Source organism: Cyanistes caeruleus, chromosome 14 (genome assembly GCF_971803275.1).
Source record: "Cyanistes caeruleus chromosome 14, bCyaCae1.hap1.1, whole genome shotgun sequence".
NCBI lineage: Eukaryota > Metazoa > Chordata > Aves > Passeriformes > Paridae > Cyanistes > Cyanistes caeruleus.
The window spans coordinates 4790589-4811708 of record NC_141714.1 but is presented as its reverse complement, the minus strand read 5'-3'; the positions used below and the strand labels follow the sequence as shown (position 1 = coordinate 4811708).

Here is a 21120-nt window from a genome sequence, read left to right as displayed (position 1 = left end):
GGTGGTCTCCCCACCCCTGCTGCAAGCAGTCACTGCAGGGTTCTCACAACTGGTCAGTCAGAGGACATGGGGAGGTAAATGCACTCAGCTGAAGGCAGCTAAGGACCCTCAGCAGCCCTGCCACCTGTGTCACCCTGCTCTTACTCTTAGGGAAGTCAGCCTCCAGGTCCTGGCCCGGCTCATCGAGGACATTTGCCATCTTGACAGCCATAGCCAACACATCGTCCCGGGCTGGTCCAAACAGATCACAGTCCTCCAGGAGACCCTCTGCACTCTGGTTACTCACCAGGTCTGAAACAAAAAAGTTCATTGTAAACCAAACTTTCTTGAAAGTTTTTTGTCTGTTTTCCCTGTGATAGCGGGAAAATGAAGTCAGGGCCCCTGTGCTCAGAGCAGCCCCACGACACCTGAGCTGTCCAGCTTTCCCTGGACAGCAAGACACTGAAGATTGTTGTCTACCCAGCCACAACCCCCATCACTGCAATTTGTAGGAATGCAGCTCTCAAGTAAAAAAACCTGCAAGACCAGGGCTGCATGACTTCAGTAGCATGGAAGCTGCTTTAAGGAAGAATCTGAACAGCCACCTGAATAAACTAAGAGAGCTGCACATGTCTCACAAGACTGGCACCCCCAAGTGGGACAGGGGCAGACACTGCTCCCTGATGCAGCTCTTCCCTTCTGGTACCTCCTCAGCAGAAGTTGAGGACTTGCTCTTCCCTGCTTCCTTTATAAAGGCTTTGGAAGAGCCACAATCCTGGCAGGTACTTTAGCACCAAGAGCTGGCAAACCCTACTTGATCCCAGCTGTTGAACCAGACCAAGCCATGGCAGAACCTACCACACAGGTCCGAGGAGGCTTTGTCCAGTTCCTCAGCCTCTGCAATCATCTCAGCCATGGCCAGGATGTCAGCCTCTAGGGGATTGGAGGGGATCTTCACCTTCAGTTCCTCAATGGTCTCCACAATCTTCTCTGTGCTCTCCAGTGTGGTGGGCAGGAACATTGGCACAGGCACCTGTGGACAGCAGCACACCAGGCAGAAAACTGACACTCAGTAGACTGACATAAAAGCAGAGGCAGGAGAAGAGCGTGAACAGAGAAGCAGAGAGACTTCAGCAAGGCAGGATCATAACAGTAGGAGATCATGAGCAGGTGAAGTGTATTGCTTACCGGGACAGGCATGGAGAAAGGCACAGGTACTTTCTGGCAGTACATATGCATAGGCACAGGCACGAAGATCGGGACGGGGATTGGCAACACAACCAGCTGGGGCTTCCAGTCAGCCTCTGACAAGAGCAAAAATACATCAGTGACCTTAATCCCAGAAGTTCCTCTACCCAGTTCTGCTGCATGCTGCCATGCCCCCAGCCATCCAGCACCACAGCCCTTCCAGCCACCTGCCTCTAGGACTCAGGAAGAGCTGGAATAGCAGCAAGTAAAGGCCAGCAACAAGAGAGGCTTGCCTTAGCCAGAACTACAAATCCTGTTCTTACACAGCCCTGCTAAGAGCTTGCATATGTTACAGACTACACACACACACACCTAACAGGAACTAGAGTAGAACCTGTTTAGCAGACAGCCCTCAGACAAGCTAATGATCTCCAGAGGAACAGGAGCTGTCCCATACAAGGTAGGATCATGCTACAGAGCTCTCTACATCTCTCCTTTTGCTGGTGATAGAAATGGGCTCCCTATCCCCAGCCCTGCCATGTGTGCCCTGCACCTGCACAGAGACTCCTCAGCATGGTGCCAAACACCTGGCCTGCTCTGTGCAGCATTTCAGGCTGGATTCACAGTTAGTCTGGAGCAAGGACATGCCACTTGCCTTTCCAAAAGGCCCCTATAATCCTACAGTTAAGTCTTGTTTTCCTACCTGTCTGACATCCTTTGGACTTCATTTCAAACTTGCAGGAGACACCCCGGTTCTGCATCAGTGGTTTACACATGGCAGCTTTGTTTTTCCGAGGGGTGGCTGGAACCAGAGGTGGGGTGGGAGGCGGCACAGCTGGAGGCGCTTGGGCTGAGGAGGCCTTTGCTGACAGCTGGGGAAATGCAGAAAGCCGAAGGTTGGTGCTCACCAGAGGCAGCATAATCTCTTCCTTACTACCGAAGCAGATGGAATGACTCCCAAAGCACCTCCTGAGTGGTGGTGCCTGGCAGTCCCCAACACACAGACCCTCCCATAGTCAGGCTGTGATGAAGAACTGTCAAGCTGTTCCTGGCAGGCAGCAAGCCTGTGTGCTGCCTCTGTTGTGCCAGGGGTCTGGAAATGGTGGCTCCTGTCCACGGGGTAGAGGGGAACAGTGGGACAGCAACTATACCCAGACACTGGAAAGCACTGTGCAAAGGAGCCAGTGCCACAGTGTCAGGATACTCTAGAGCTCATCACTGATTCCTGGGGAACAGTTACTCTTCTCGCTTGCAGGAGACAGGTTGATGCCTTCCTAGTAGTTCTTTTCATCTCCCACTACTCAGACATCTCAAAATGCATTGGTTGCAAAAGAATGAAATCTCCCTGAGCAATGGCAGAACCATCCCCTCTTTGGGGACAGCCCCTTTTTCTTGCTAACTCCTACCTCCAGTGGGTCTTACCATGTTAGTCTCTGCCTTCTGTGGGGAAGGGACAGCTGGTTTTGGCTCTGAAGTCTGACCTGTAAGAGAAAGCAACAACTCTTAAGTTCAAGAGCTCCTGGGCCAACACGTCCCACTGCTGGGACTGGAAGTGGAAGCAGCCAGAGAGCAGGGACAGGCTCCCCAGAAACTGCTCCTGGCCACTCCAGGAACAGTTAATGTTTCCACAATCTCTAGCCCTAACACCTCAGAAGACACTACAACTCCAAAACCAAGTTATTCCCATGTCATTTTGTGCTCCCTTACAGTCCACCCCTTCCCCATCACAGCAGGTCAGGAGAAATCCCAGCCCCTTGTAATAGAGAGGAATCCAGGGCTCTAATCCCAGCTCTGCCTATTGGCTTGCTGTACCGAGCCATGGCCCCTCCCTGTGCCTCCATATCCCTGCAACAAATATCTTGGCAAAGTGCTTCGAGATCCCTAGGAAGAAGGTGACAGAGCTAGTAGCAGCATTATGAGAAGTCCCAGAAAGCAGAGAGAAAGCTTTGCCCCAGCCCTAAGGATGCAGTCAATTCCCCTAAAGAAAGAGAGGATCACCTGCAGGTAAGAGGCACATGTGGCAGACGCTGGTCTCGGGTGGTGACAGTATCACCCTGCCTTGGATGATAATTCCAGCTCATGTGCTCTGCAGAAAACCTGCACCCATCTCAAAGGCTGGTGAGCTAACAGAGCACCTTCATCCCAGTCTCCAGTGATCCCTGGTTACCCATGTGACTGGCAAAAAGAATTTCCTTCTACTGGTGGGCCATGCATGCAGGAGACCCCTGCAAGGACAGCAGCAGCTCCCAGCACCCAAAGGCAGTGGCGGGTCCATTCACAACTCCTATACACAGACAGGTCCTTCAGGAAAGACCCAGATTCCTAAAGGTCCAACACAGGGACATTCACACTGTGAAGACTTCCTCTGACCCAAGGAAATGCAGGATAATTCTTGTACAAATTGAGGTCCATCAGGCTCCACATGCTGACCACCACAAGGGGCAACAGATAAATCCCAGCTGGAGGAAACTGCCTAGTCTGCAGCTACGCATTCAGCCATAGGATCTGCAGCAGTCTCAGGGGCCAAGAACTCACCCTGACAACCCAAAGCGGATGGGCAGCAGGTCCAGGTAGGAAACACCAATGGCCTGAGAAAAGACAAGCTACAGCATATGAGCAGAATTTCTGCTGCAGCAGAATCTAAAGCAAACATGATTGCTCCACTGGTCAATGATTTAGGACTAAAGAAAACAAGATTCTCCTGCCATGTGCTAAGTGTCCAGGCTTCCAGGAAAGCTGCAGCTTGTTCTTTATTCTCATCCCAACACTAACAAGGAGCTGTCAAGGCACTGCCTGCCACAACTATGACTTCTACCCTCTGCAGCTGGACAGCCCAGGGCAGAGCCAGCTCCTCTTGGAAGCCTTTGGGCACAGTTTTGAAGCAGAGGTTCCTCAATCCCACACTACATCAACTGTTCCCAGAAAGGGAACATCTGCTTGTATGATCAGCTACAAGAACGCTCAGGATCACCAGACTGGCAGCAGCCACTGGGTCACAGGAATTAATGGTTTTAGGCAATCACTGGGTTGCAAGAGAGTAAGCAAGAATAAGCAGCTCTGTCCAAGATGAGCCTGAAATCCAGGTAGTCCCTTGCAAGCTAGCAACACAACTGTCAGGTCCACAGGAGACCATGCAGAAGCTAGTCCCCTGAAATCCCCTGCACAGCACAGTTGGGCTGGAAAGCTCTCTGTGTAGGTGGATTCTGGCTTCAGCATCCTTCCTTTGCAAAATCAGCAGTCTGCCACAGTCCTGGGGCAAGGATGTCCACAGCTATCCCACATCTGGCAGGGGACTGGTGTGCCAGAGCATACAGAGGGCCCAGTGCCACCAGCAGCATCCACTAAGCACAGCAACTGCTGGGGCAGTCTGAAACTCATGCTCAGCTGAGCACTGATGACTGATGATGGGCTTTTCCTTGGCTTCCTTTAATCCTTACAGGTTGCACATAGCAGAGTTTCTAGGGGGGTCTCCAGAGTCGTGGTGGAGGAGGCCTGAGACTCTTGTGGTTGTTGTTGGTGGTGAAGGAACTTCTTAGTCTTGTGGTCCATGGCTCCAAGGAGACAACGGCTAAACAGTATGAAACATGCTTCCCTCTGCAGGCAGTTTTCCCACTGTGCCTGTGTCCCAAAAGCCGAGTTACAGATCTCTCAGAAGTGACATGCTTTGATAGCAGAGGACAAATGGAACAGCATGGCTGTGGAATCACTTGGTGAGCTACAGGAACCAGCATGTCACACACCTCTTCCTCTCTTGGGCAGCAGAACACTGAATCAAGCAGAATTCCCATGGGCACCTCTGTGGCAGCAGAAACCAACAGGTCCTTATCCAGGTCACTCCAGTGTGCTGCCACTTGAGCTGTCACCTCCCACAGCCTGTTATGGAGTGTGGCCCTTGGAAGGCAGGTTGGGCTTCCCCTAGCTGGGGGAACCTGCCTGAGCAGCAACGACACGTGGAGCTTCCCCTGTTCTATCATCAGTGGACTACAGTCACAGGAGGAACCTCAAGAGTCTGAAGATGGAGGATGAGGTCTCTCATGCAAAGGTCCTTGTCTTGGTTTCCCCTCCTTGAGATACCCTAGCCAGGGTTTTACACATCATGAAATTCCAGTGAGGCCAGCAAAGCCCTGAACCTGTGATGCAGGTGTGTTGAAGCTTGATGCACTGCAACAAGTCCCACCATTAGCTGCAAGCACTTTAACTATATCCCCCTGGTCACCCAGGAGATCGTGGCCTGCGAATGACCAGGCAGAATGAGACTGCAGGTGTCCAAGGGCCAAGCGGTGTCTTGTCACTGTCACTAGGAGCACTTTCCATCCTGAGGGATCCCAAAGCACTTTGCAATCTTCCATAAGGAACTGGTTCGAGTTAATGATAGGAAATGGGGCAACAGGCAGCGAAAATCTCCTCTCCAGCTGGAACTCCATGGATGCAGAATGGGATTATCTGGGACACAGGGTTGGCAACTTCCCAAAGTGAACTGCAGTGAACTTTGGGTAAGTGGTAGGACTCCAATCTAACATCCAAGACACAGTGCCTCCAGCAGCTCAGTGCTCCCTCAAGACCGTTTTAGGTTCAGCTCTGGCTGAAGGAGAGCCCACCTACAGCATCACCAGCACCACTTCCTGCAGCACCCTTCTTTGTCCTTGAATGTTTCCCATCCAAGCACTGACCTGGCCCAATCCAGATTAGTTTATGAGATCTGAGAAGGTCACAGCTCGGAGGTGGTGTGGGGCTGCAGGTGGATTGTCATGCCAAACCACGCTGTCCCCTAACCCTGTAAATCGAGCTCTCCGCTGGCAACTTGAGGATGTTAAATCCCTGAGTATCCTCGCTAAGAGTGTGAGCTACAGGCAGCACGCTGGCACCGGCTCCTCCCGTCTGGGCCCTGTGTGTCATAGAACCATAGATGTTAGAGATGGAGAAGCCCATTAGGTCCCACTCCGTCCTTTCCCCCCCAGGGGCCAGTGCAGGATTGTTCCCTAGCGTCTCCTCCAGTCCTGGGCAGGCAGCTTCCACCCCCTGCTCTTGAGTCTTCCCTGTGTCTCTCACACTGAGCTATGCAGGTCCCCTCCCTCCCTCCTACTCACTGTTCAGCAGGCTCTCGGGCCCCTTCTGCGTGTCCAGGTTGGGCTGGTTCTGTTGATTGTAAAATCGCAGCAGACATTGCTGGTTGCAGAAGTGTTTGATTTGCCCCCGCCAGTGGATGGTTTCCAGCAGCTTCCCCTGACGCTTGCAGGCATGGCACCGAGCTGCCTAAAGCCCGCATCAGCAGGAGAGAAACAACGAGTAACTAACCACACCCCCTCCGAGTGCAACACAACTCTCCAGTGAAAGGTGCACATCGCAAGGTGCAGTGAGCTTCCCCACAGCAGTGCCCTGCCAGTGCCAGCCAGGGACTCCAGCGGTGCGAACTTCTCACAGCAGCACTGGCCGCGGATCCAGCACTGTGAGCTTCCTCAGTGCAGTGCTCTGTCTGGCAGGATCAGCTGGGGACTCCAGCTACGTGAGCTTCCCCGTAGCAGTGTCCCGTCATTGCCAGGCAGGACTCCAGCAGTGCCAGGTTCTCCGCAGCAGTGCCAGCCAGACTCCAGCAGTGCGAACTTCCTCAGTGCAATGCCCACTTATCTGGGTGCTGTGCCCACCACAGCACTTAGCACAAGCTGCCAGTGCCAATACTGACCTTGAAGTACCAGAGCAAGTATTTGCTTTTGCAGTCTTCACTACAGAAGTCCCAGGTGCTGCCCTCCAGCTGCTCGGTGACCGCCCGCTGGCAGGTCTGAGAACAGTAGGTGCAGGTGATGCAGCACAGGCCCAGGTTCTTGGTGAAATCCTGTTTGTAAAGAAGCACACACCCTGCGGAGAAACAATAGGAGTGAAACCTTCCCAGGATGAACTGGGGGCCTCCCTGACCCAAACATGACCAGAATCCAGGTCTGCGGAGACAACAGAGCACACGCAACACACTGTAGGGAACAATCCAGCACTGGCCCCTGGGGCTGGGATAAGATGGGACCTCACGGGGACTTGCCATCTCTCACCTCCATGCTTCTAGGAAGAGTCTGACTCCAACCTCCTGTGTGCAGGAACCCAGCAGGCAGGGCAAGGCCAGGTCAGGCCAGCCCAGACGCAAGAGCGTAGAAGTGCATGATGACAGGAGGAGCGGAGCTGCCACCTGCTGTCTCCCCAGCCCCCAGAGAGAGAAAAGCTGTGAGAAGGCCCTCCCCAAGGACACAATGAATGGTAAAGATCTTGCCCTAGGGCCTGGCTGGACAGCAAGCCATCCCCACAACAGTCCTCCCTTCACTGCATGGCAAGGCTCTTGCCCCAGGGCCTGGCTAAGACAATCTCCCCTCTGTTCCTCTCCATGCTCTCTTCTCCTCCCCCAGCATGGGCTGGCATGGGGGCTCTGTCTCTCCCATGCCTTCCCCAAGTACCTTCGCTGCAGAAGTTCTTCTCCACTCCAGAGAAACGGATCTTCTCATGCAGCAGCTTCTCCTGCTTGCAGTGCTCACACTGAGACACCACCCCACGCAGCCGCTTGAAGTCCTCACAGCAGTCCTTGCAGCAGAACTGATACACCTTGTCCTGCCAAAGAGACCACAGCCAGGTCAGCCAGGCTGGCAGGAGGTTCCCACACTTCTCAGGGAAGCAAGAGAAAGACTACAGAGCTGAGTTGAGTCCCCAGCTCTCCTGGCACAGGATTTGGCAGGAGTGGTCTCCTCCTGCCCTTCTGACATCCTGCTGAACATCAGGAGTGCAGCACAGTCTCCTGGCACATCCCTGCAGCTAAAGCATTCAGAAGACTGGCACAGGAGGAGCTCTGCTTGAGAGCAGGGAGAGGAAGTACCCCAGAGGTTCTCAGTAGTGTTTGCCTCCACCTCAATATCCCCCAGGGGAAGTCCTCACCTGCCAGTCTAGGATCTCCGGCTTCCCGCTGAACAGGTTGTGACAGTAATGGCAGTTGAGGTGGATCCCACCTTCTGGGCTGGTGCGCTGCAGGAGACAGAGACAGCTCATGGAGGGAGAGCAGCAGGAGGGCAGCAGGCTTCTGCCTCACACTGCCACCACTGCCACCTCCTTCATGGCCTGCAGCCTGCCTGGCCCCTTCGGACCTGCTGCCACTGTGGGGACTCAGTCAAGTCCATCCCATCGTGTCTCAAGCTCCTGGAGAGCTGATTCTTGAGAGCACTTTGCTTCCCGTGTGCTGGGTCCAGCTCTTCTCAGGAAGGCAAGCTTTCATTCAAGCTGCCATGCCACTGGATTTGAAAACATAAATGATGAGGGCTCTGCTACCTCTTCAGAGGTAGCCTCTCAAAGTGCCTGGTTTCTACTTTCAAGATAATGCAACTTAAGAATTCAACCAAGCCTCTTATCCCATTTTCTGCTAGATTAATCGGCTAGATTTAACAGCATTTGGTCTCCTGTCCACAATGCATTTAGCATTTGGTGTCTTATCCACAAGGATATATATTTGTCATTAAAGTCATTCCTGGTTTTCTTTCTGATAACCTCAGATAAGACATTCTGCAAGTACCTCAGTACAAACGTTTTTAAAGCCCAAATTTAATTTTTGGTTTTTTTTCAGAATGCTTCCAAATTTTCTTCAGCATTGAAAATGAAGTGAACACTGAAGAATAACCTTCCTATATGTGCATCATTCTAGGTAGCTCTTTTGCTCCCTGGCCCTCAAACATTAACTCTACGTTTACCTGCTTTTACTTGCAATAAATTATTCCTTTTAATAGGAATGTGGCTGTAAACTGAAATGCTCATAATGAATAGTTTATCTGCTGTAATTCCACAGCCTTTCTAAAATCCACACTTTCCCAAGATTTGCATCCCCACACTACCTGAGTAAGGCTGACACAGGATCTTGCACTGAAACTGTTTAAGCACACATTAGGAGGAATCAGCCTTGTCAATCAATCTAATTGCTTTGCTTTCTGTGACCACCCTGAACGCAGCATGGGCCAACACTTCACCAGTTTTTGTTTCATCTGCTAAATTTCACCATGCTTACTTTGACTTTAATGTCAAATGATTCATGAAGATCTTCAAGTTCTGATCCTCTCAAGAAACCATCTTTAAACAATCTGTTCAGTGTTTTTTCTTTGACAAGTGTGTTCTGAGATCTACCAGCAAGACAGTTCCTAATCCAGGTGATGCATGGGTTTATTCATATGTTTACAAAGCTGATTTTAGATGGCAGTATTTCAAGTCAGGTGAATTAATGAAGTCCCAGTTGGGAAAAGGGGAAACACTGCAACCATTTCTAAAATGGGTAGAAATGAGGACCCTGGAAACAACTTAACTGTGCTGTGTGTGCGAAGATCGTGAACAGATCCTTTCAGAAGCTGTGCTGAGGCACAGGGAGAACAGGAGGTGCCACCACAGCCAGCACAGTTGCACCAAGGGCAAGTCCTGCCTGACCAACCTGGTGGTCTCTCTCAGTGGAGTGACTACATCAGTGGAGAAGCAAAGAGCTATGGGTGTAATCTCTCCAGATTCTGTAAAGCCTTTGGCACAGTTCCCCACGACATCCTTCTCTCTAAACTGGAGAAAGATGATTTGATGGCTGGACTGTGTGGTGGATGAGGAATTTGGTTGGATGGTTGCATCCAGAAGGTAGTGACTAAAGGTTCAATGTCCAGATGGAGATCAGCAACAAGCGCTGACCCTCAGGGGCCTGTACTGGGACCAGAACTGTTTCATGTCTTCATCAAGGACACAGTGGATTGAGAGCACCCTCAGCAAGTTTGCAGATGATACCAAGCTGAGTTCTTCAGTTGAAATCCCTGAGGGACAGAGTGACATCCAGGGGGACCTGGACAAGCTCAAGCAGTGGCCCATAGGAATCTCGTGAGGTTCAATGAGGCCAAGTACAAGGTGCTGCAGCCAGGGCAGTGTAACCCCAGTGTCAGTCCAGGGAGATGAACAGATGGAGAGCAGCCCTGCTGAGGACTTGGGGGTGCTGGTGGATGAGAGGCTGCACAGGACCTGGTCTCACAGCCCAGAAAGCCAAGTGTATCCTGGGCTGCCCAAAAAGGACCATGACCAGCAAGTAAAGGGAGGGGATTCTGCCCCTCTGCTCCACTCTGGTGAGACCCCACCTGCAGTGCTGCCTCCAGCTCTGGGGTCCCAGCACAGGAAGGACATGGACCTGCTGGAGCCATGAAAATGACCAGAGGGCTGGAACAGCTCTCCTATCACAAAAGGCTGAGAGATGAGATTATTCAGCTTGGAGAAGGCTCTGGGGACACCTTACCGTGTGGCCTTTCAATACTTAAGGGGCTTATAAGCAAGATGGGGACACACATTTTGGCAGAGCCTGTTGCAATAGGAAAAGGGGTAATAGTTTTAATCTAAGAGAGCATATTGAGATGAGCTATAAAAAAATGAGAATAGTGAAACACTGGCACAGGTAGGTGCCCTAACCTTAGAAATATGCAAGGTCACATTGGACAGGCCTCTGAGCAACCTGATCTAGTTAAAGATGTCCCTGCTTACTGCAGGGTAGGTTGGCCCAGATGACATCTAAATGTGCCTGTCAACCCAAACTGTTCTATGATTCTAGTCTTATGAAGTCTACAATACTAAAAGCTCTATAGCTACACTATTCACACTATTTGTGACCTCAGTAAGGGATTACATCAAGGATTCATAAAAAAACACAAACAAAAAAAGAAACCCACCAAAAAAAACCCAACCAACAAAATGCCTCTCCCCCCCCCGCCCAAAAAAAACCCCAAACAAACCAAATATCAAAATGAAATACTGCAACTGCTGGTAACTAACCCTTACCTCTAGATTCTCTACATTTTCTTGGTTGCCCAATATATGTCCTGGCATAAATTTCTCATGTCTTCCTGGCTGTTACTTTGTTCTTTGACAACTGTACAAAACTAATATTCTTGAAGTTGCCTATGAATACCACAGACATCTCACATATGCTGAAACTTAACATCAGAAGATTAAAAATCACCAGTCAATCTGTCTCAGTCAAGGATTTGAGGATTATTAAACAAGAGGTATCCAGGCCTGCTAGTTATAAATTTTTAGACAATACATCCTGAAGACTTATATTTCTCAGTGACACCTGGCTGAGAGAGCAGCTCTGCCCTTTTCCACCTAGCTATCAGGTGGGCACTTGTGCTTTGCTGACTTGTGCATTTGCTTGTGATCTTATAAGGCCACTCTATCTCAAACCACTCATGCAGCACAGCTCTGCACTGCCATCCTGCTGGGCATAACCTGATAGACAGGACTGAATTACAGCCCACCTTATCCAAAAGGAGGATGGGGGAGACAGGGTCAAGACTGGGATTTGAGCAATAACCGTCACTGAAACTCCTGCGCTTCACAGGGTTTCTTAGGAACCCTCTCTGAGGAGCTCAAGGAAGGTGCAGCCTCTGCTTAGTGTGAAAGGAGGCATGAGCTCCATGGCCCAGCCCAGCATGAAGGGTATTTCAGTACCTGGAATTTGGTCCAGCAGCTGGGGCTGCAGAACTGGTAGACAACCCGGTCTGTCTTGTTGTAATAGCAGGGTTCAGATAAACTCTTTCTGCAGAAGCTGCAGGGTCTAGGGGGACCTGATGAAACAGATAGGAATTAGTGAGGGCAGCAGCACAGGATGTGGGACTGGATTCTGAAGATGGCATGTAAGCTACTCGCCCATCTTCAGTCTGTTAAGCTATTATCAAAAAGCAAGGGACAAGAACAGCAGGAAACTAAGAATACCAGATTCTGCTAGGACAGAAATGTTAAACAGACAGAGAGCAGAGTGGTTCAAGGAAGTGACCCTGGCTCTAGGAATTAGGACAAAACAGCATTGACCTATTCCTAGACCCCCAGTACACCATGTAATGGAAAGGACAATGCCAACACAATCCAGCACTACAACTGCTCCCTGCATTCCCAAGAACAGCAATGTACACTGCCTCTGTATTAAGACATCTACATGCTGCAAGGGTTTCTCCCTCTGTACTTCCACTTGTGTCACTGGACTCTTCCCCCAGGCTTTTACCTTCTTTTCAGTCCCATCCAGAAGTAATAAACAATACCAAGGAAGGAATTAAGAGTGGAGAGGTGATGATTCCCTCTACACAGGTGGTCTTACCAACTAGGCCTGACTGCTTCACTTTGTGGGAGGTAGTGCAGCAAATGGAGCAGAACAGGCCCATCTTGCCACTGCGATCCACGTTGGGCAGCATGTCAAAGTTTTTGCACAGCGTCTTGCACCACATGCAGGGGTAGACCCGAGTGTTCTTCTGCAAGGAGAGAGCACAACAGAGCTTCCAGGAGACCATCACAGCTGGCAAGGTCCAGCTACTACATCCCACTCCACTGCTGTATCCACCACAGGACTGCTCTCCTGCAATGACCACCTGATGCCAGGGACAGACAGGTGCACAGTCTGAAGATTCAAGTGGTGGTGGCAAAAAAAAGCTGCCTTTGGCACTTCAGCTTTTCATTTCAAGGGTAGCCTGGCAGGAATACAGAGTTTGGCAATCCCTTCCACACATTTAAGTGAAGACTGCTCAGGTGACAGAGGAACATATCCAGCTTTAGGGAGACATCCAGAAGCTAGTCCATGCTAAGTGCATATACCAGTGTCACTCTACCATCAACTCACTGAATTTCTGACCCATGCTTGGGTCTATGGTGAGCCCTATGAAGATTAAATCAATTCTGTTTGCCTGCTTCAGAGTTCTCCCAAGCAATCTTTTAACTGCTTTGACAGTTAAAAGGGATTTGAGTCACCTGCCATTTAATAAAATGCTCTGTGCTACACCAAGCAAAGTTGCTGTGTGCCCATAGAGAACCCCCCCACCCCAGGCAGCTGCCCACACATACCTTCTTGTAACTGTTGAGACAGGCAGAGTTGCAAAAGCGTTTTTGCTGGCCTTCATGGAAGAGGTACTCCAGGGGCAAGCCCTTGTTGTAGATATAAAGTCCACAGTTGTCACAGCAGTTCGTTTTCAGCCCCTTGGTGGCCCGGAACTTGGTGAAGCAGGCGTCACTGCAGATGCGGTGAACCACACTCCCATTGCTGACCTCATGCTGGATCTGTGGAGACATCACTGCTGTCACCCCAAAACCATCCATGGGCCTCCTTCCAATGCAGCTGTACCACTACAAGCACAGCCCTTGGGACAAGAAGCACTAAAACTCTGGGCAGTGGCATACTGGAAGCTGGTGTGGACTTGGGGTGGCATCTCTTGCCAAAAGTCAGAGGAGCAGCTGGGAGAACAGAGTGGCAGGAAGCAGTGAGCCCAAGGCAGCTCAGGAGCTGAGGCCTCATACCACAGGAAAACCTGGCAAATGGCTGGTCTTGACCAAGACTAAATGCTGTGTTTCCTAGGCTCTTCATCCAGGATATGGGAAGGACAAGGGATTTGTTTACCTCGCCAGGTCTGTGGCAAACACTGCAGCGGCTGGTGTCCGAGGCATCTGCAGACTGAGGTGCTGGTCTGTGCTGCTGGGCCTCGTAGAGGGAAAGGCAGACAGAGGTGCAGAACTCATGGAAAGAGCCACCTGAACCAATCTGGGCAACCACAGAGTCCTTGGTGTTCCAGATCTCCCTGGGGATCAGGAGGGGATGTGTTAGTTCACGGACATGTGTATCCTGCCACAAAGGGATAGGATGGCTCACTGCAACGCACAGGACTTTCTGGTGTCCCAAAAAGTTGGCAAGAACTGTCTCACAGCAGCTTCTGTCCTGGCCCAGGGGAGCAGTGTCTGAAGACAGAGCATGCAGGAGGTTGTTTTGAGGAGAGGCTGAAATATGGGGCACTAAGTCTGGGGACAGGCAGGGAAAGCGAGAATATGAAGGGGGTGTAGGGAGCATGGGATAGGCAGTGTGTGAAAGAAGACATGGGGCAGCAGCTGGCAGTGGGCAGGAGTGATGTGGATAAACGAGGGCCATAGGAAGGGGACTGGCAGGAGAGCTGTAGAGCAGGTGAGTGGGGTCACAAGCACGGGAGCACTGAGGAAAGGGGAATGAACACACACTTTTTGCAGAAGGTGCATATCTTCTTGCCAGGTGGTTTTTTTGAGAAGGTGGTGAGACAGGAGCTGGAGCAGAAGAGCTGAGGAAGCCCTTTCCGCTGGTAGGCAGTCTGGCCCTTCTGCAGCGGGGTCCGGCAGTTGGCACACGTCATTTTGGTGAAGGTGGAGCGGGCGGCTCGCTGGGCCATCTGAGTGCGCAGGGACATCCGAGTGGAGCGCCGCGTGCGGAAAGGAACGAAATCCTCGTCGTTGGGATCATCCACCATTGCATCAGAGTCTTCGTCAGAGACTGGAACTGCAAAGCAGCAGAGGAAGATCAAAAACGCCCTCATTAAGGAAGTGAGAAACTGCTGTGAGACACACACTGGGATTTTCTGAGTCACCTTTCTAAAGTCCCTCTAACGTACTTTGTTCCTGTCTGGGTAGCATGATAAAGGAACCCTTAAAAGAAATTCTGTTGTAACTGGAGATGAATCAAGAGGTGTTTAAGCAAACCAGGCTTAAATACAATTCTTGTCTAGGAAATCATGATATGCCAAGATAGAGCAGAAGCCCAAAGTGTGAACTTCTACCCTGTAAGAACTGTTAGACCTGAAAGGGAATGTGCTGATCACGAGATTCTAGCACAGGCAGGCAATAAAGGAGCAACACACAAATACTAGGGAATAGCAGAGTGACATTCAATATCTCAAAGAACACACACTTCAGGTACTTCTCCAGGAAAATCTCCAAGATGCAACCTTCCTTCAGACAGCCTGCTCTCATAGAGAGAAAGGAAGAAAGTTCCTGGGTGAGAAGATGGATTTCCTGGGAACACCCTCAAATCTCATTCTGTTACTTAGTGCTTGGTGCCTACACACCACTGTAAAAATACTACAACAATCCCTGTTTTGACCAAAGTGCCCTGAGAAAGCAAGGCAAGTACCCCAGGATAAAGACTAGTGAGCTGAAAGGACCTGTCCCATGTAGAAGGGAAGTCTGCATGGAAGTTCCAGAGTTCCCACTGTACTCCCACCATGGACTATGTGCCCACAATGCATCTGGGCCATTCTCTCCAGCTAAAAACAGGGATTGGCCAACTCCAGTTACTCACTGCTCTCAGAGGAGTTCACAGTTTCAGGCCTGGCAGTTTCTGATCTTCTGGGTCGTTCGCTTCTTTTCTGCTCCTAAAAGACATTCAGAAAATAGTGAGGCTAACTATCAGCTAGGACAACCATGGACAAATATCCCAGATTACAGTGAAGTTCCAACTTCTGGGATTTGGTTTCCCAATACCAAAGCTGAAAACAGATAAAACTCCATGGATACTTGATCAGAGCTGGCAAGACAGAGGAGAGGGGGAAGTAGGCTTATGAGAATGACATTTCAGCTGAGGGTAGGAGGGATACACTGAAGCCACATTACAGCATAGTGGCAGTGCACAGGGATCATTCTGTCACAGAAGTCATACAAACTCCTTTCCAGAGGGTTGACAAGACAGCCAGTGTCCCTCACAGAGTCTGACAACAGCCAGACATGCTCTGTGCTCCTGTATCATACATACTTGACTGCATTCTCCTCACCTTCTCAGCTGGCAGCTCACTTCCCTTCCCAGACAGGCTTTCTCCTAGAATAGAAGCACAGAAGAAGCTTGCATCTAACATCTTGCTTTTCTCCAACAGAGGAGCACAGGTATTCTCCAAATGCAGCAAATGAATGACCTTTGGGTCAGTGAGCACATGAAGCCTCAGCCTGTCCTGGCTATCAAGTACAGCTCTTGTGGTGGAAGGCTCCTAAACCCACCACCTGTAGTTGCAAATCCAAACACACAGCTTGGGAGGAGCCCTGTAAGGGGGAGACCTCCCTGAATGGAGGAGGCAGGCTGGGTGGGCAGTTACCTCCAACTGCTTCTGACCAAGACTGAGCATCTCCTAGGGATGGCCAGCCTGGGCAGAGGAACTTTGCCTATTGAAAACACCTGCTGGTGATCCTCAGTTCCAGCAAAGACTCCAGCAATGAAGAGCATGAGCTAAGCTGATGTACAGCCACAGCTTTACTAGGGAAGCTCCTTGCTTCCACAAGCACCAAAAATCAGTTGAAGCCATGAAAGCCAAAGCAAGAGCTTGTGCACACCAGAACATTATTCCCTTTACACAAGAGGCTTTGCCCAATTCTAGACCATCAGAAGAGTTGGCTATTTCCATAGCAGGAAATGAGCTGGAATGCAGAGCAGACTCCAGTTTCAGTAGTGTGTAGCTGGATGACCTCCTGAGCAAAAGCAAGCCAAAGTCAGCTAAGGCAGCAACTTACCTGTTGGTGGTAAGGCTTCCTGTGCTTTGAGTACACTGTTTTCTTTATGTGAATTCTTTCCATTATCATTCCCTTCCTCTGCACGGTTTTCTTCCACAGGCTCAGAGGGCAAAGCTGCAGTTCTGTTGTCTGGGCTTAGTTGCGCCTCCGCCTCCCCTGCCAGCCCTTCCCTCTGCACAGGTGAGTTTTTCCTTGGTGCCTTCAACTTCATTTTCTTCGTTTGTTTAAGACTGAGTTGGGGTGGGGGTACTGCGGGACTTGAGGACTGTGCTGTGGTTTCTTCTGTGCCCTCAGCTGGGGCACTGCTGAGGTCCCTAGAGTCAAGGGGTTGTTGGGCTGATTCAGGGATATTGTCACCAGACAGTGCAGGAATAGCAGCAGCACCATCTTCCTTTATATCCCCAGAACAATGTTTTGGTGCATCCTCCCCTTCTTTCCCCGTTTCTGGACCAACGGCTTCTCTAGACAGGGCAGAGGAGTCTGCCAGCCCCCCCTCCACGTCCTGGGAAGGTTGTGCCTTACACAGCCCATCCAGACCTTCTGCTTTATCTAGTTCCACCAAGTCAGAAGTTTTACCCAAATCATCTAAGACACCAGGTTTCTCCAGCATTTCCAATACACCAGGTTTATCTAGAACACGGTCATTTGATTTATTTAGTTCAGACATGCTGTCTGCTTTCACTACAAGGTCCAAGTCCTCATCTGCAGTCATTTGCTTGGATTGATCCCAGCCAGGGGGCTGAAGAACTGAAGCTTCCTGGGTAGAAGCTGTTTGGGAGCCCAGGAGATCTTCACCAAACTCCATGTCAGCAGGAAGATCACCAATGAGTGGTTTGTCAGGCAAGGACAGGGGGTCCAAAGATCCTGAAAATTCACTGGAATCCATTTAGAAGATGGCAACTGGAAATGAGAGAGAGACTTGCAAGTTAATGAAAAGCAGTCTAACATAGAAAATGACCTGTCCACTCTTTTGAACACTGCTGGAGTAAAACAAAGCCCAGGAATGCTGCCAGGCCATAACCAGGATACCAGACACCAGCATGTGAACCACCTCTGCTTGTGAGGGTACAAAAGTCAGCAGCAGGATGAAGTAGTTTGCTATAACAGACCTTTGGGAACTCTACAGCCCTCACACACCTCTCCATGGCACAGCAAAGAAACTTGCTTATGCTAAATGACACCCTGGGGTATCAGAAATGGCTCAAGCACCAATTCAGGAGGCTCCCCACCGATGTTCTGTGGTAATATCCCCAGCCCTGCCTTCTTCTCTATCCAAATAATATGATCTGTCCTTTCTCCTGATCTGCTCTTACGGAGCTAACACATTCTTAATTTTTAAAATACCTTTTTTCTCTTAAACATAGAGGTAGAAATAACTCCTTTCAAGGCCTGAAGTGTGAGTCTTAACAAGATACAGGATGACAACATGCATTAATCTTGTCAGAGGACAGATATAAACAATGTTACAGTATAACTACAGCTACTGCATAGGCCCAAAACTACGTAGGTAATTATTCAGAAATGGAACAATTGGAAAAGCTTTAGTTAGAACTAGGAGGAGTTCTGGAGAGTGGCAAGAAAAAAGGTGGAAAAGCTCTGATGTTAAAAGCAGTCATAAGAACAAGCATCAAGATAGACACAAGCATGCAATTCAGTCAGGAAAAAAGACCAGGGTGACTTTGCAGGGCACAAACAGTGCACTTGAACAGGAAGGTTCAATGATGCAGACTGCCAACCTCAGAGAAAAAGTTACAGCCCAGCTCCTCAGGGTTGACATTATCGTAAGACAGAAAGGTCAAGACTTCGAGATGAGGCAAGTAATATGGTCTAAAACTGAATTATACCCCAACAAGGAGATAATGGTTGACAAACCCGAAGAGGGAAAGGGAGAAGGAGCTGGTGTCTGCAAGTGGTAAGGCAGTACAAGACTTGAAGTAACATCATGTCCCCAAACAGGCTCTAAGTAGACATTATAAAACAGGCACTAGAATCAAACGATGTGGCAACAACCTATCCCTCCCTATTAGAGTAATTCCAATTCTAAATTTAGCACTGTTTTAAGCCCTGAATGAGAAGACATGGTACTTTTGTTTATTTGGGCTTACAGTGGGCATAACTCATCTATATGGAGGAAGCCTAATATAATTCCACTGATGATGAAACTGTAACTTTTTTATATCCTTCCCTCTGAAAGGACAACCAAGCTCCCACTCACAAAATGGTGTGCTCAGAAGTAAACAGAACATACTTGGACAGAGACTGTACCCAACTTCTGAAACTTAGACAAGCAGGAATTTAAGGAAATCATACCCAACAACTGGATTTCAAAGCCACTGTCTCCGTATTTTATCTAAATACACAGTAATGTTTTCTGTTTCCTATGGCAGATAAAGCACTGTTCCCACAATCACAAACAGAAAATAAAGCAAATGTAATCTTTAGAAATACTCAGCAAGTTTCACCCCTAGAGACTTTGGTGTTTCTGTTCACTTTTAGTTACAAGATGAGACAAAAGTTTTAGAATAAGCCAATTCCAGAGCAATACAGGATCTAATACATGTTTTAGGTTGGCTGACAGAAATAAGAACAAAGTGAAATAGAAACAAAGACATCTGAAAGAAAGGTTCTAAGGATTTGAAGCAGATGAGAACCCTCCCAAGATAATAAACATGGCTTTTTTTCTGCTGCTCAGAATATGAACAATGTCTCCTGCTCAAATACATCCCCCATCCAGTTTCACAGACAGACAGCAGACCCTACAATAATAAGCAAAAAAACCCCAAGGCATCCAGATGAAGAAGGAAAATTTATTTATAGGTATACTTAACAGAGCTAACGTACCCCTCAGAATTATTTCAGACACTTGGCACAGGTTTGCAATGGATCACTAAGGTTCAACCACCACTCCTAAAGCATTTCCCATTTTCTGCTGGCCTAGTCTTTGATTGGTAGAAATAGACCCTGGAAACATTTGCTGCATAAGAAATTAATTTGGGCATTCCCTCTCAGAGCATAATGCAAACAACAATCTACGAATTTGTCCTGTAACTCACATGCTCTACAAGTGGACCAAAGGCATCTGGCTTAACAGTGTACACCTTAACACTGCTTTCAACTCCCACTTTTTGTTTTTGGGGGATACAATGCAGGACAAAACTCTGGCTAAATGGCAATGTCCTTGACAGAAAAATCTGAAAGTGAGCAAGTATTCTACAGATTAAGGCAACTCCAAACTATCAGGATGTGGCTGGGACAGACCTTTCTGCAGAGGCAGAGCTGCAGTAAGAGCACTCACTCACATGCTCTGCTTGGAATCACAGCCCCTGGTGCTCGAGGTCCTGTCCCCTCTCATTAGCTCTGTCTGAATCCTCCCAACAGAACAGCTCACACATTCTGAAGAAGAAACCAAAACTTCTTAGGACAGGCAAAGCTAAGGACTGCTGCAGTCAGTCCAATGAAAGGACCATGTACTCAAATATCCTGTTGCTATTCACACCAAGAACAGATACTTGGGGAGAGAGTGTAAGAAACACAACAGGATGTTCCTCCTCAGCACATCCTCCAATCAAGGACTCAGCTGCTGAAGAACCAATTGGCTTGAGCTGCACTGACAATGTCCCAGTTAAGAGTCTGTACTGGGCAAATCTATGAATCTGCCTAATCCCACTGGGAACCAATTTATACTTTGGACCTCCTAAAATTCCAGTGGTTTTAAATCCTACAGCTTAACATTTAGTTTTTAGAAGTATTTTCCTTTTGTTCATTTTCAACCTGCTGCAGCAGAGCTCCAAGGTGATACAGGGCAGGTGAATGCCAACTCTTGATATGTTTAAAAGAATCTGGAAAAGCTGATGGAGTTAAGAGTTGAGGCTAGACCTAAGGTGACACTGACCAACAGTCTGAGTGGGAAAGCATGGAATGTCCCTGACAATGAATTCTTTATAGTGCCTTTCAACCACCAGCTGATAAGGATGAGGAAGGCAGCTCTCAAAACAGGAAAGAACAGTATTTTCCAGTTCTGTGGGTTGCTCTGAAGTCAAACTCAATCAGAAAAAATTAGAGCTGCTCCGCTGCAGCAAGGTAAGAAGCTCTCCTTCTGTCTGCCCCAGGCAGTCAGATTTGTCTGGGCCTTCTGTTGAGCTTCACAGTGAGTTAAGCTGCAAACAGAGCATGCACTTTATCTCTGCTAGAGTCTTTTCTCACTTTCTACAAAAGAAACAGAATAGCTTATTGTTTCTGGCAGGTGCTGAAATGATCCACCACAAGTCATCACCTCTCTTATTCCAGGACCAGCTAATGCACAGCTCAGTCACCAGGGTTTGGTAACTGGTCTGCTCAAAACCTTTCTCTTTTCCAGCCATATAACTGGCAGCATGGAGAGTACAGTGCAACATGTGGCCAAACCACGAGGAGGCAGTGTGCTGAAATCCTGCACTTAGCAGCATATGTAACTGCTCCCTTTGGGAACTCCTTACTTAGGAGTAAGTACTCCCTGGAGTATTCAGTAAGAGATATACTCTTGGAAAGAACAAGTTGAAGGAGCAAAGTCTCTTGCACAGCAGTCTGCAGCAGAATGCTTCTCAGGTAGCAAGTAAGCATTTCCAAAGTAGTGATGGGTACAGCTGAGGGTCCTCCCCAGGTGTGCAGGACTGGCAC

At 49.1% G+C, this 21120-nt stretch overlaps 1 protein-coding gene across 11 annotated transcripts in view; it reads right to left on the bottom strand.

Annotated features, from left to right (window-relative positions):
* Window positions 1–21120, bottom strand: part of ZMYM3 (zinc finger MYM-type containing 3) — a 32706-nt gene that overhangs the window by 5219 nt on the left and 6367 nt on the right. For 6 of the 11 annotated variants that reach the window (XM_086851112.1, XM_086851116.1, XM_086851117.1 and 3 more), the window contains exons 2-18: window positions 16465–17364; window positions 15738–15781; window positions 15269–15341; window positions 14179–14470; window positions 13571–13748; window positions 13021–13233; window positions 12284–12434; window positions 11641–11756; window positions 8074–8160; window positions 7602–7752; window positions 6848–7020; window positions 6255–6420; window positions 2590–2648; window positions 1871–2039; window positions 1168–1283; window positions 838–1012; window positions 145–291 (exon numbers count right to left, since the gene is read on the bottom strand). In XM_086851112.1, coding sequence (XP_086707238.1) covers window positions 145–291; window positions 838–1012; window positions 1168–1283; window positions 1871–2039; window positions 2590–2648; window positions 6255–6420; window positions 6848–7020; window positions 7602–7752; window positions 8074–8160; window positions 11641–11756; window positions 12284–12434; window positions 13021–13233; window positions 13571–13748; window positions 14179–14470; window positions 15269–15341; window positions 15738–15781; window positions 16465–17350 — 3196 coding nt within the window. In that variant the 5' untranslated portion in view covers window positions 17351–17364. The remainder of the gene's footprint in view (window positions 1–144; window positions 292–837; window positions 1013–1167; window positions 1284–1870; window positions 2040–2589; window positions 2649–6254; window positions 6421–6847; window positions 7021–7601; window positions 7753–8073; window positions 8161–11640; window positions 11757–12283; window positions 12435–13020; window positions 13234–13570; window positions 13749–14178; window positions 14471–15268; window positions 15342–15737; window positions 15782–16464; window positions 17365–21120) is intronic. The other 5 variants (XM_086851120.1, XM_086851119.1, XM_086851118.1 and 2 more) reach the window with 1 other exon arrangement.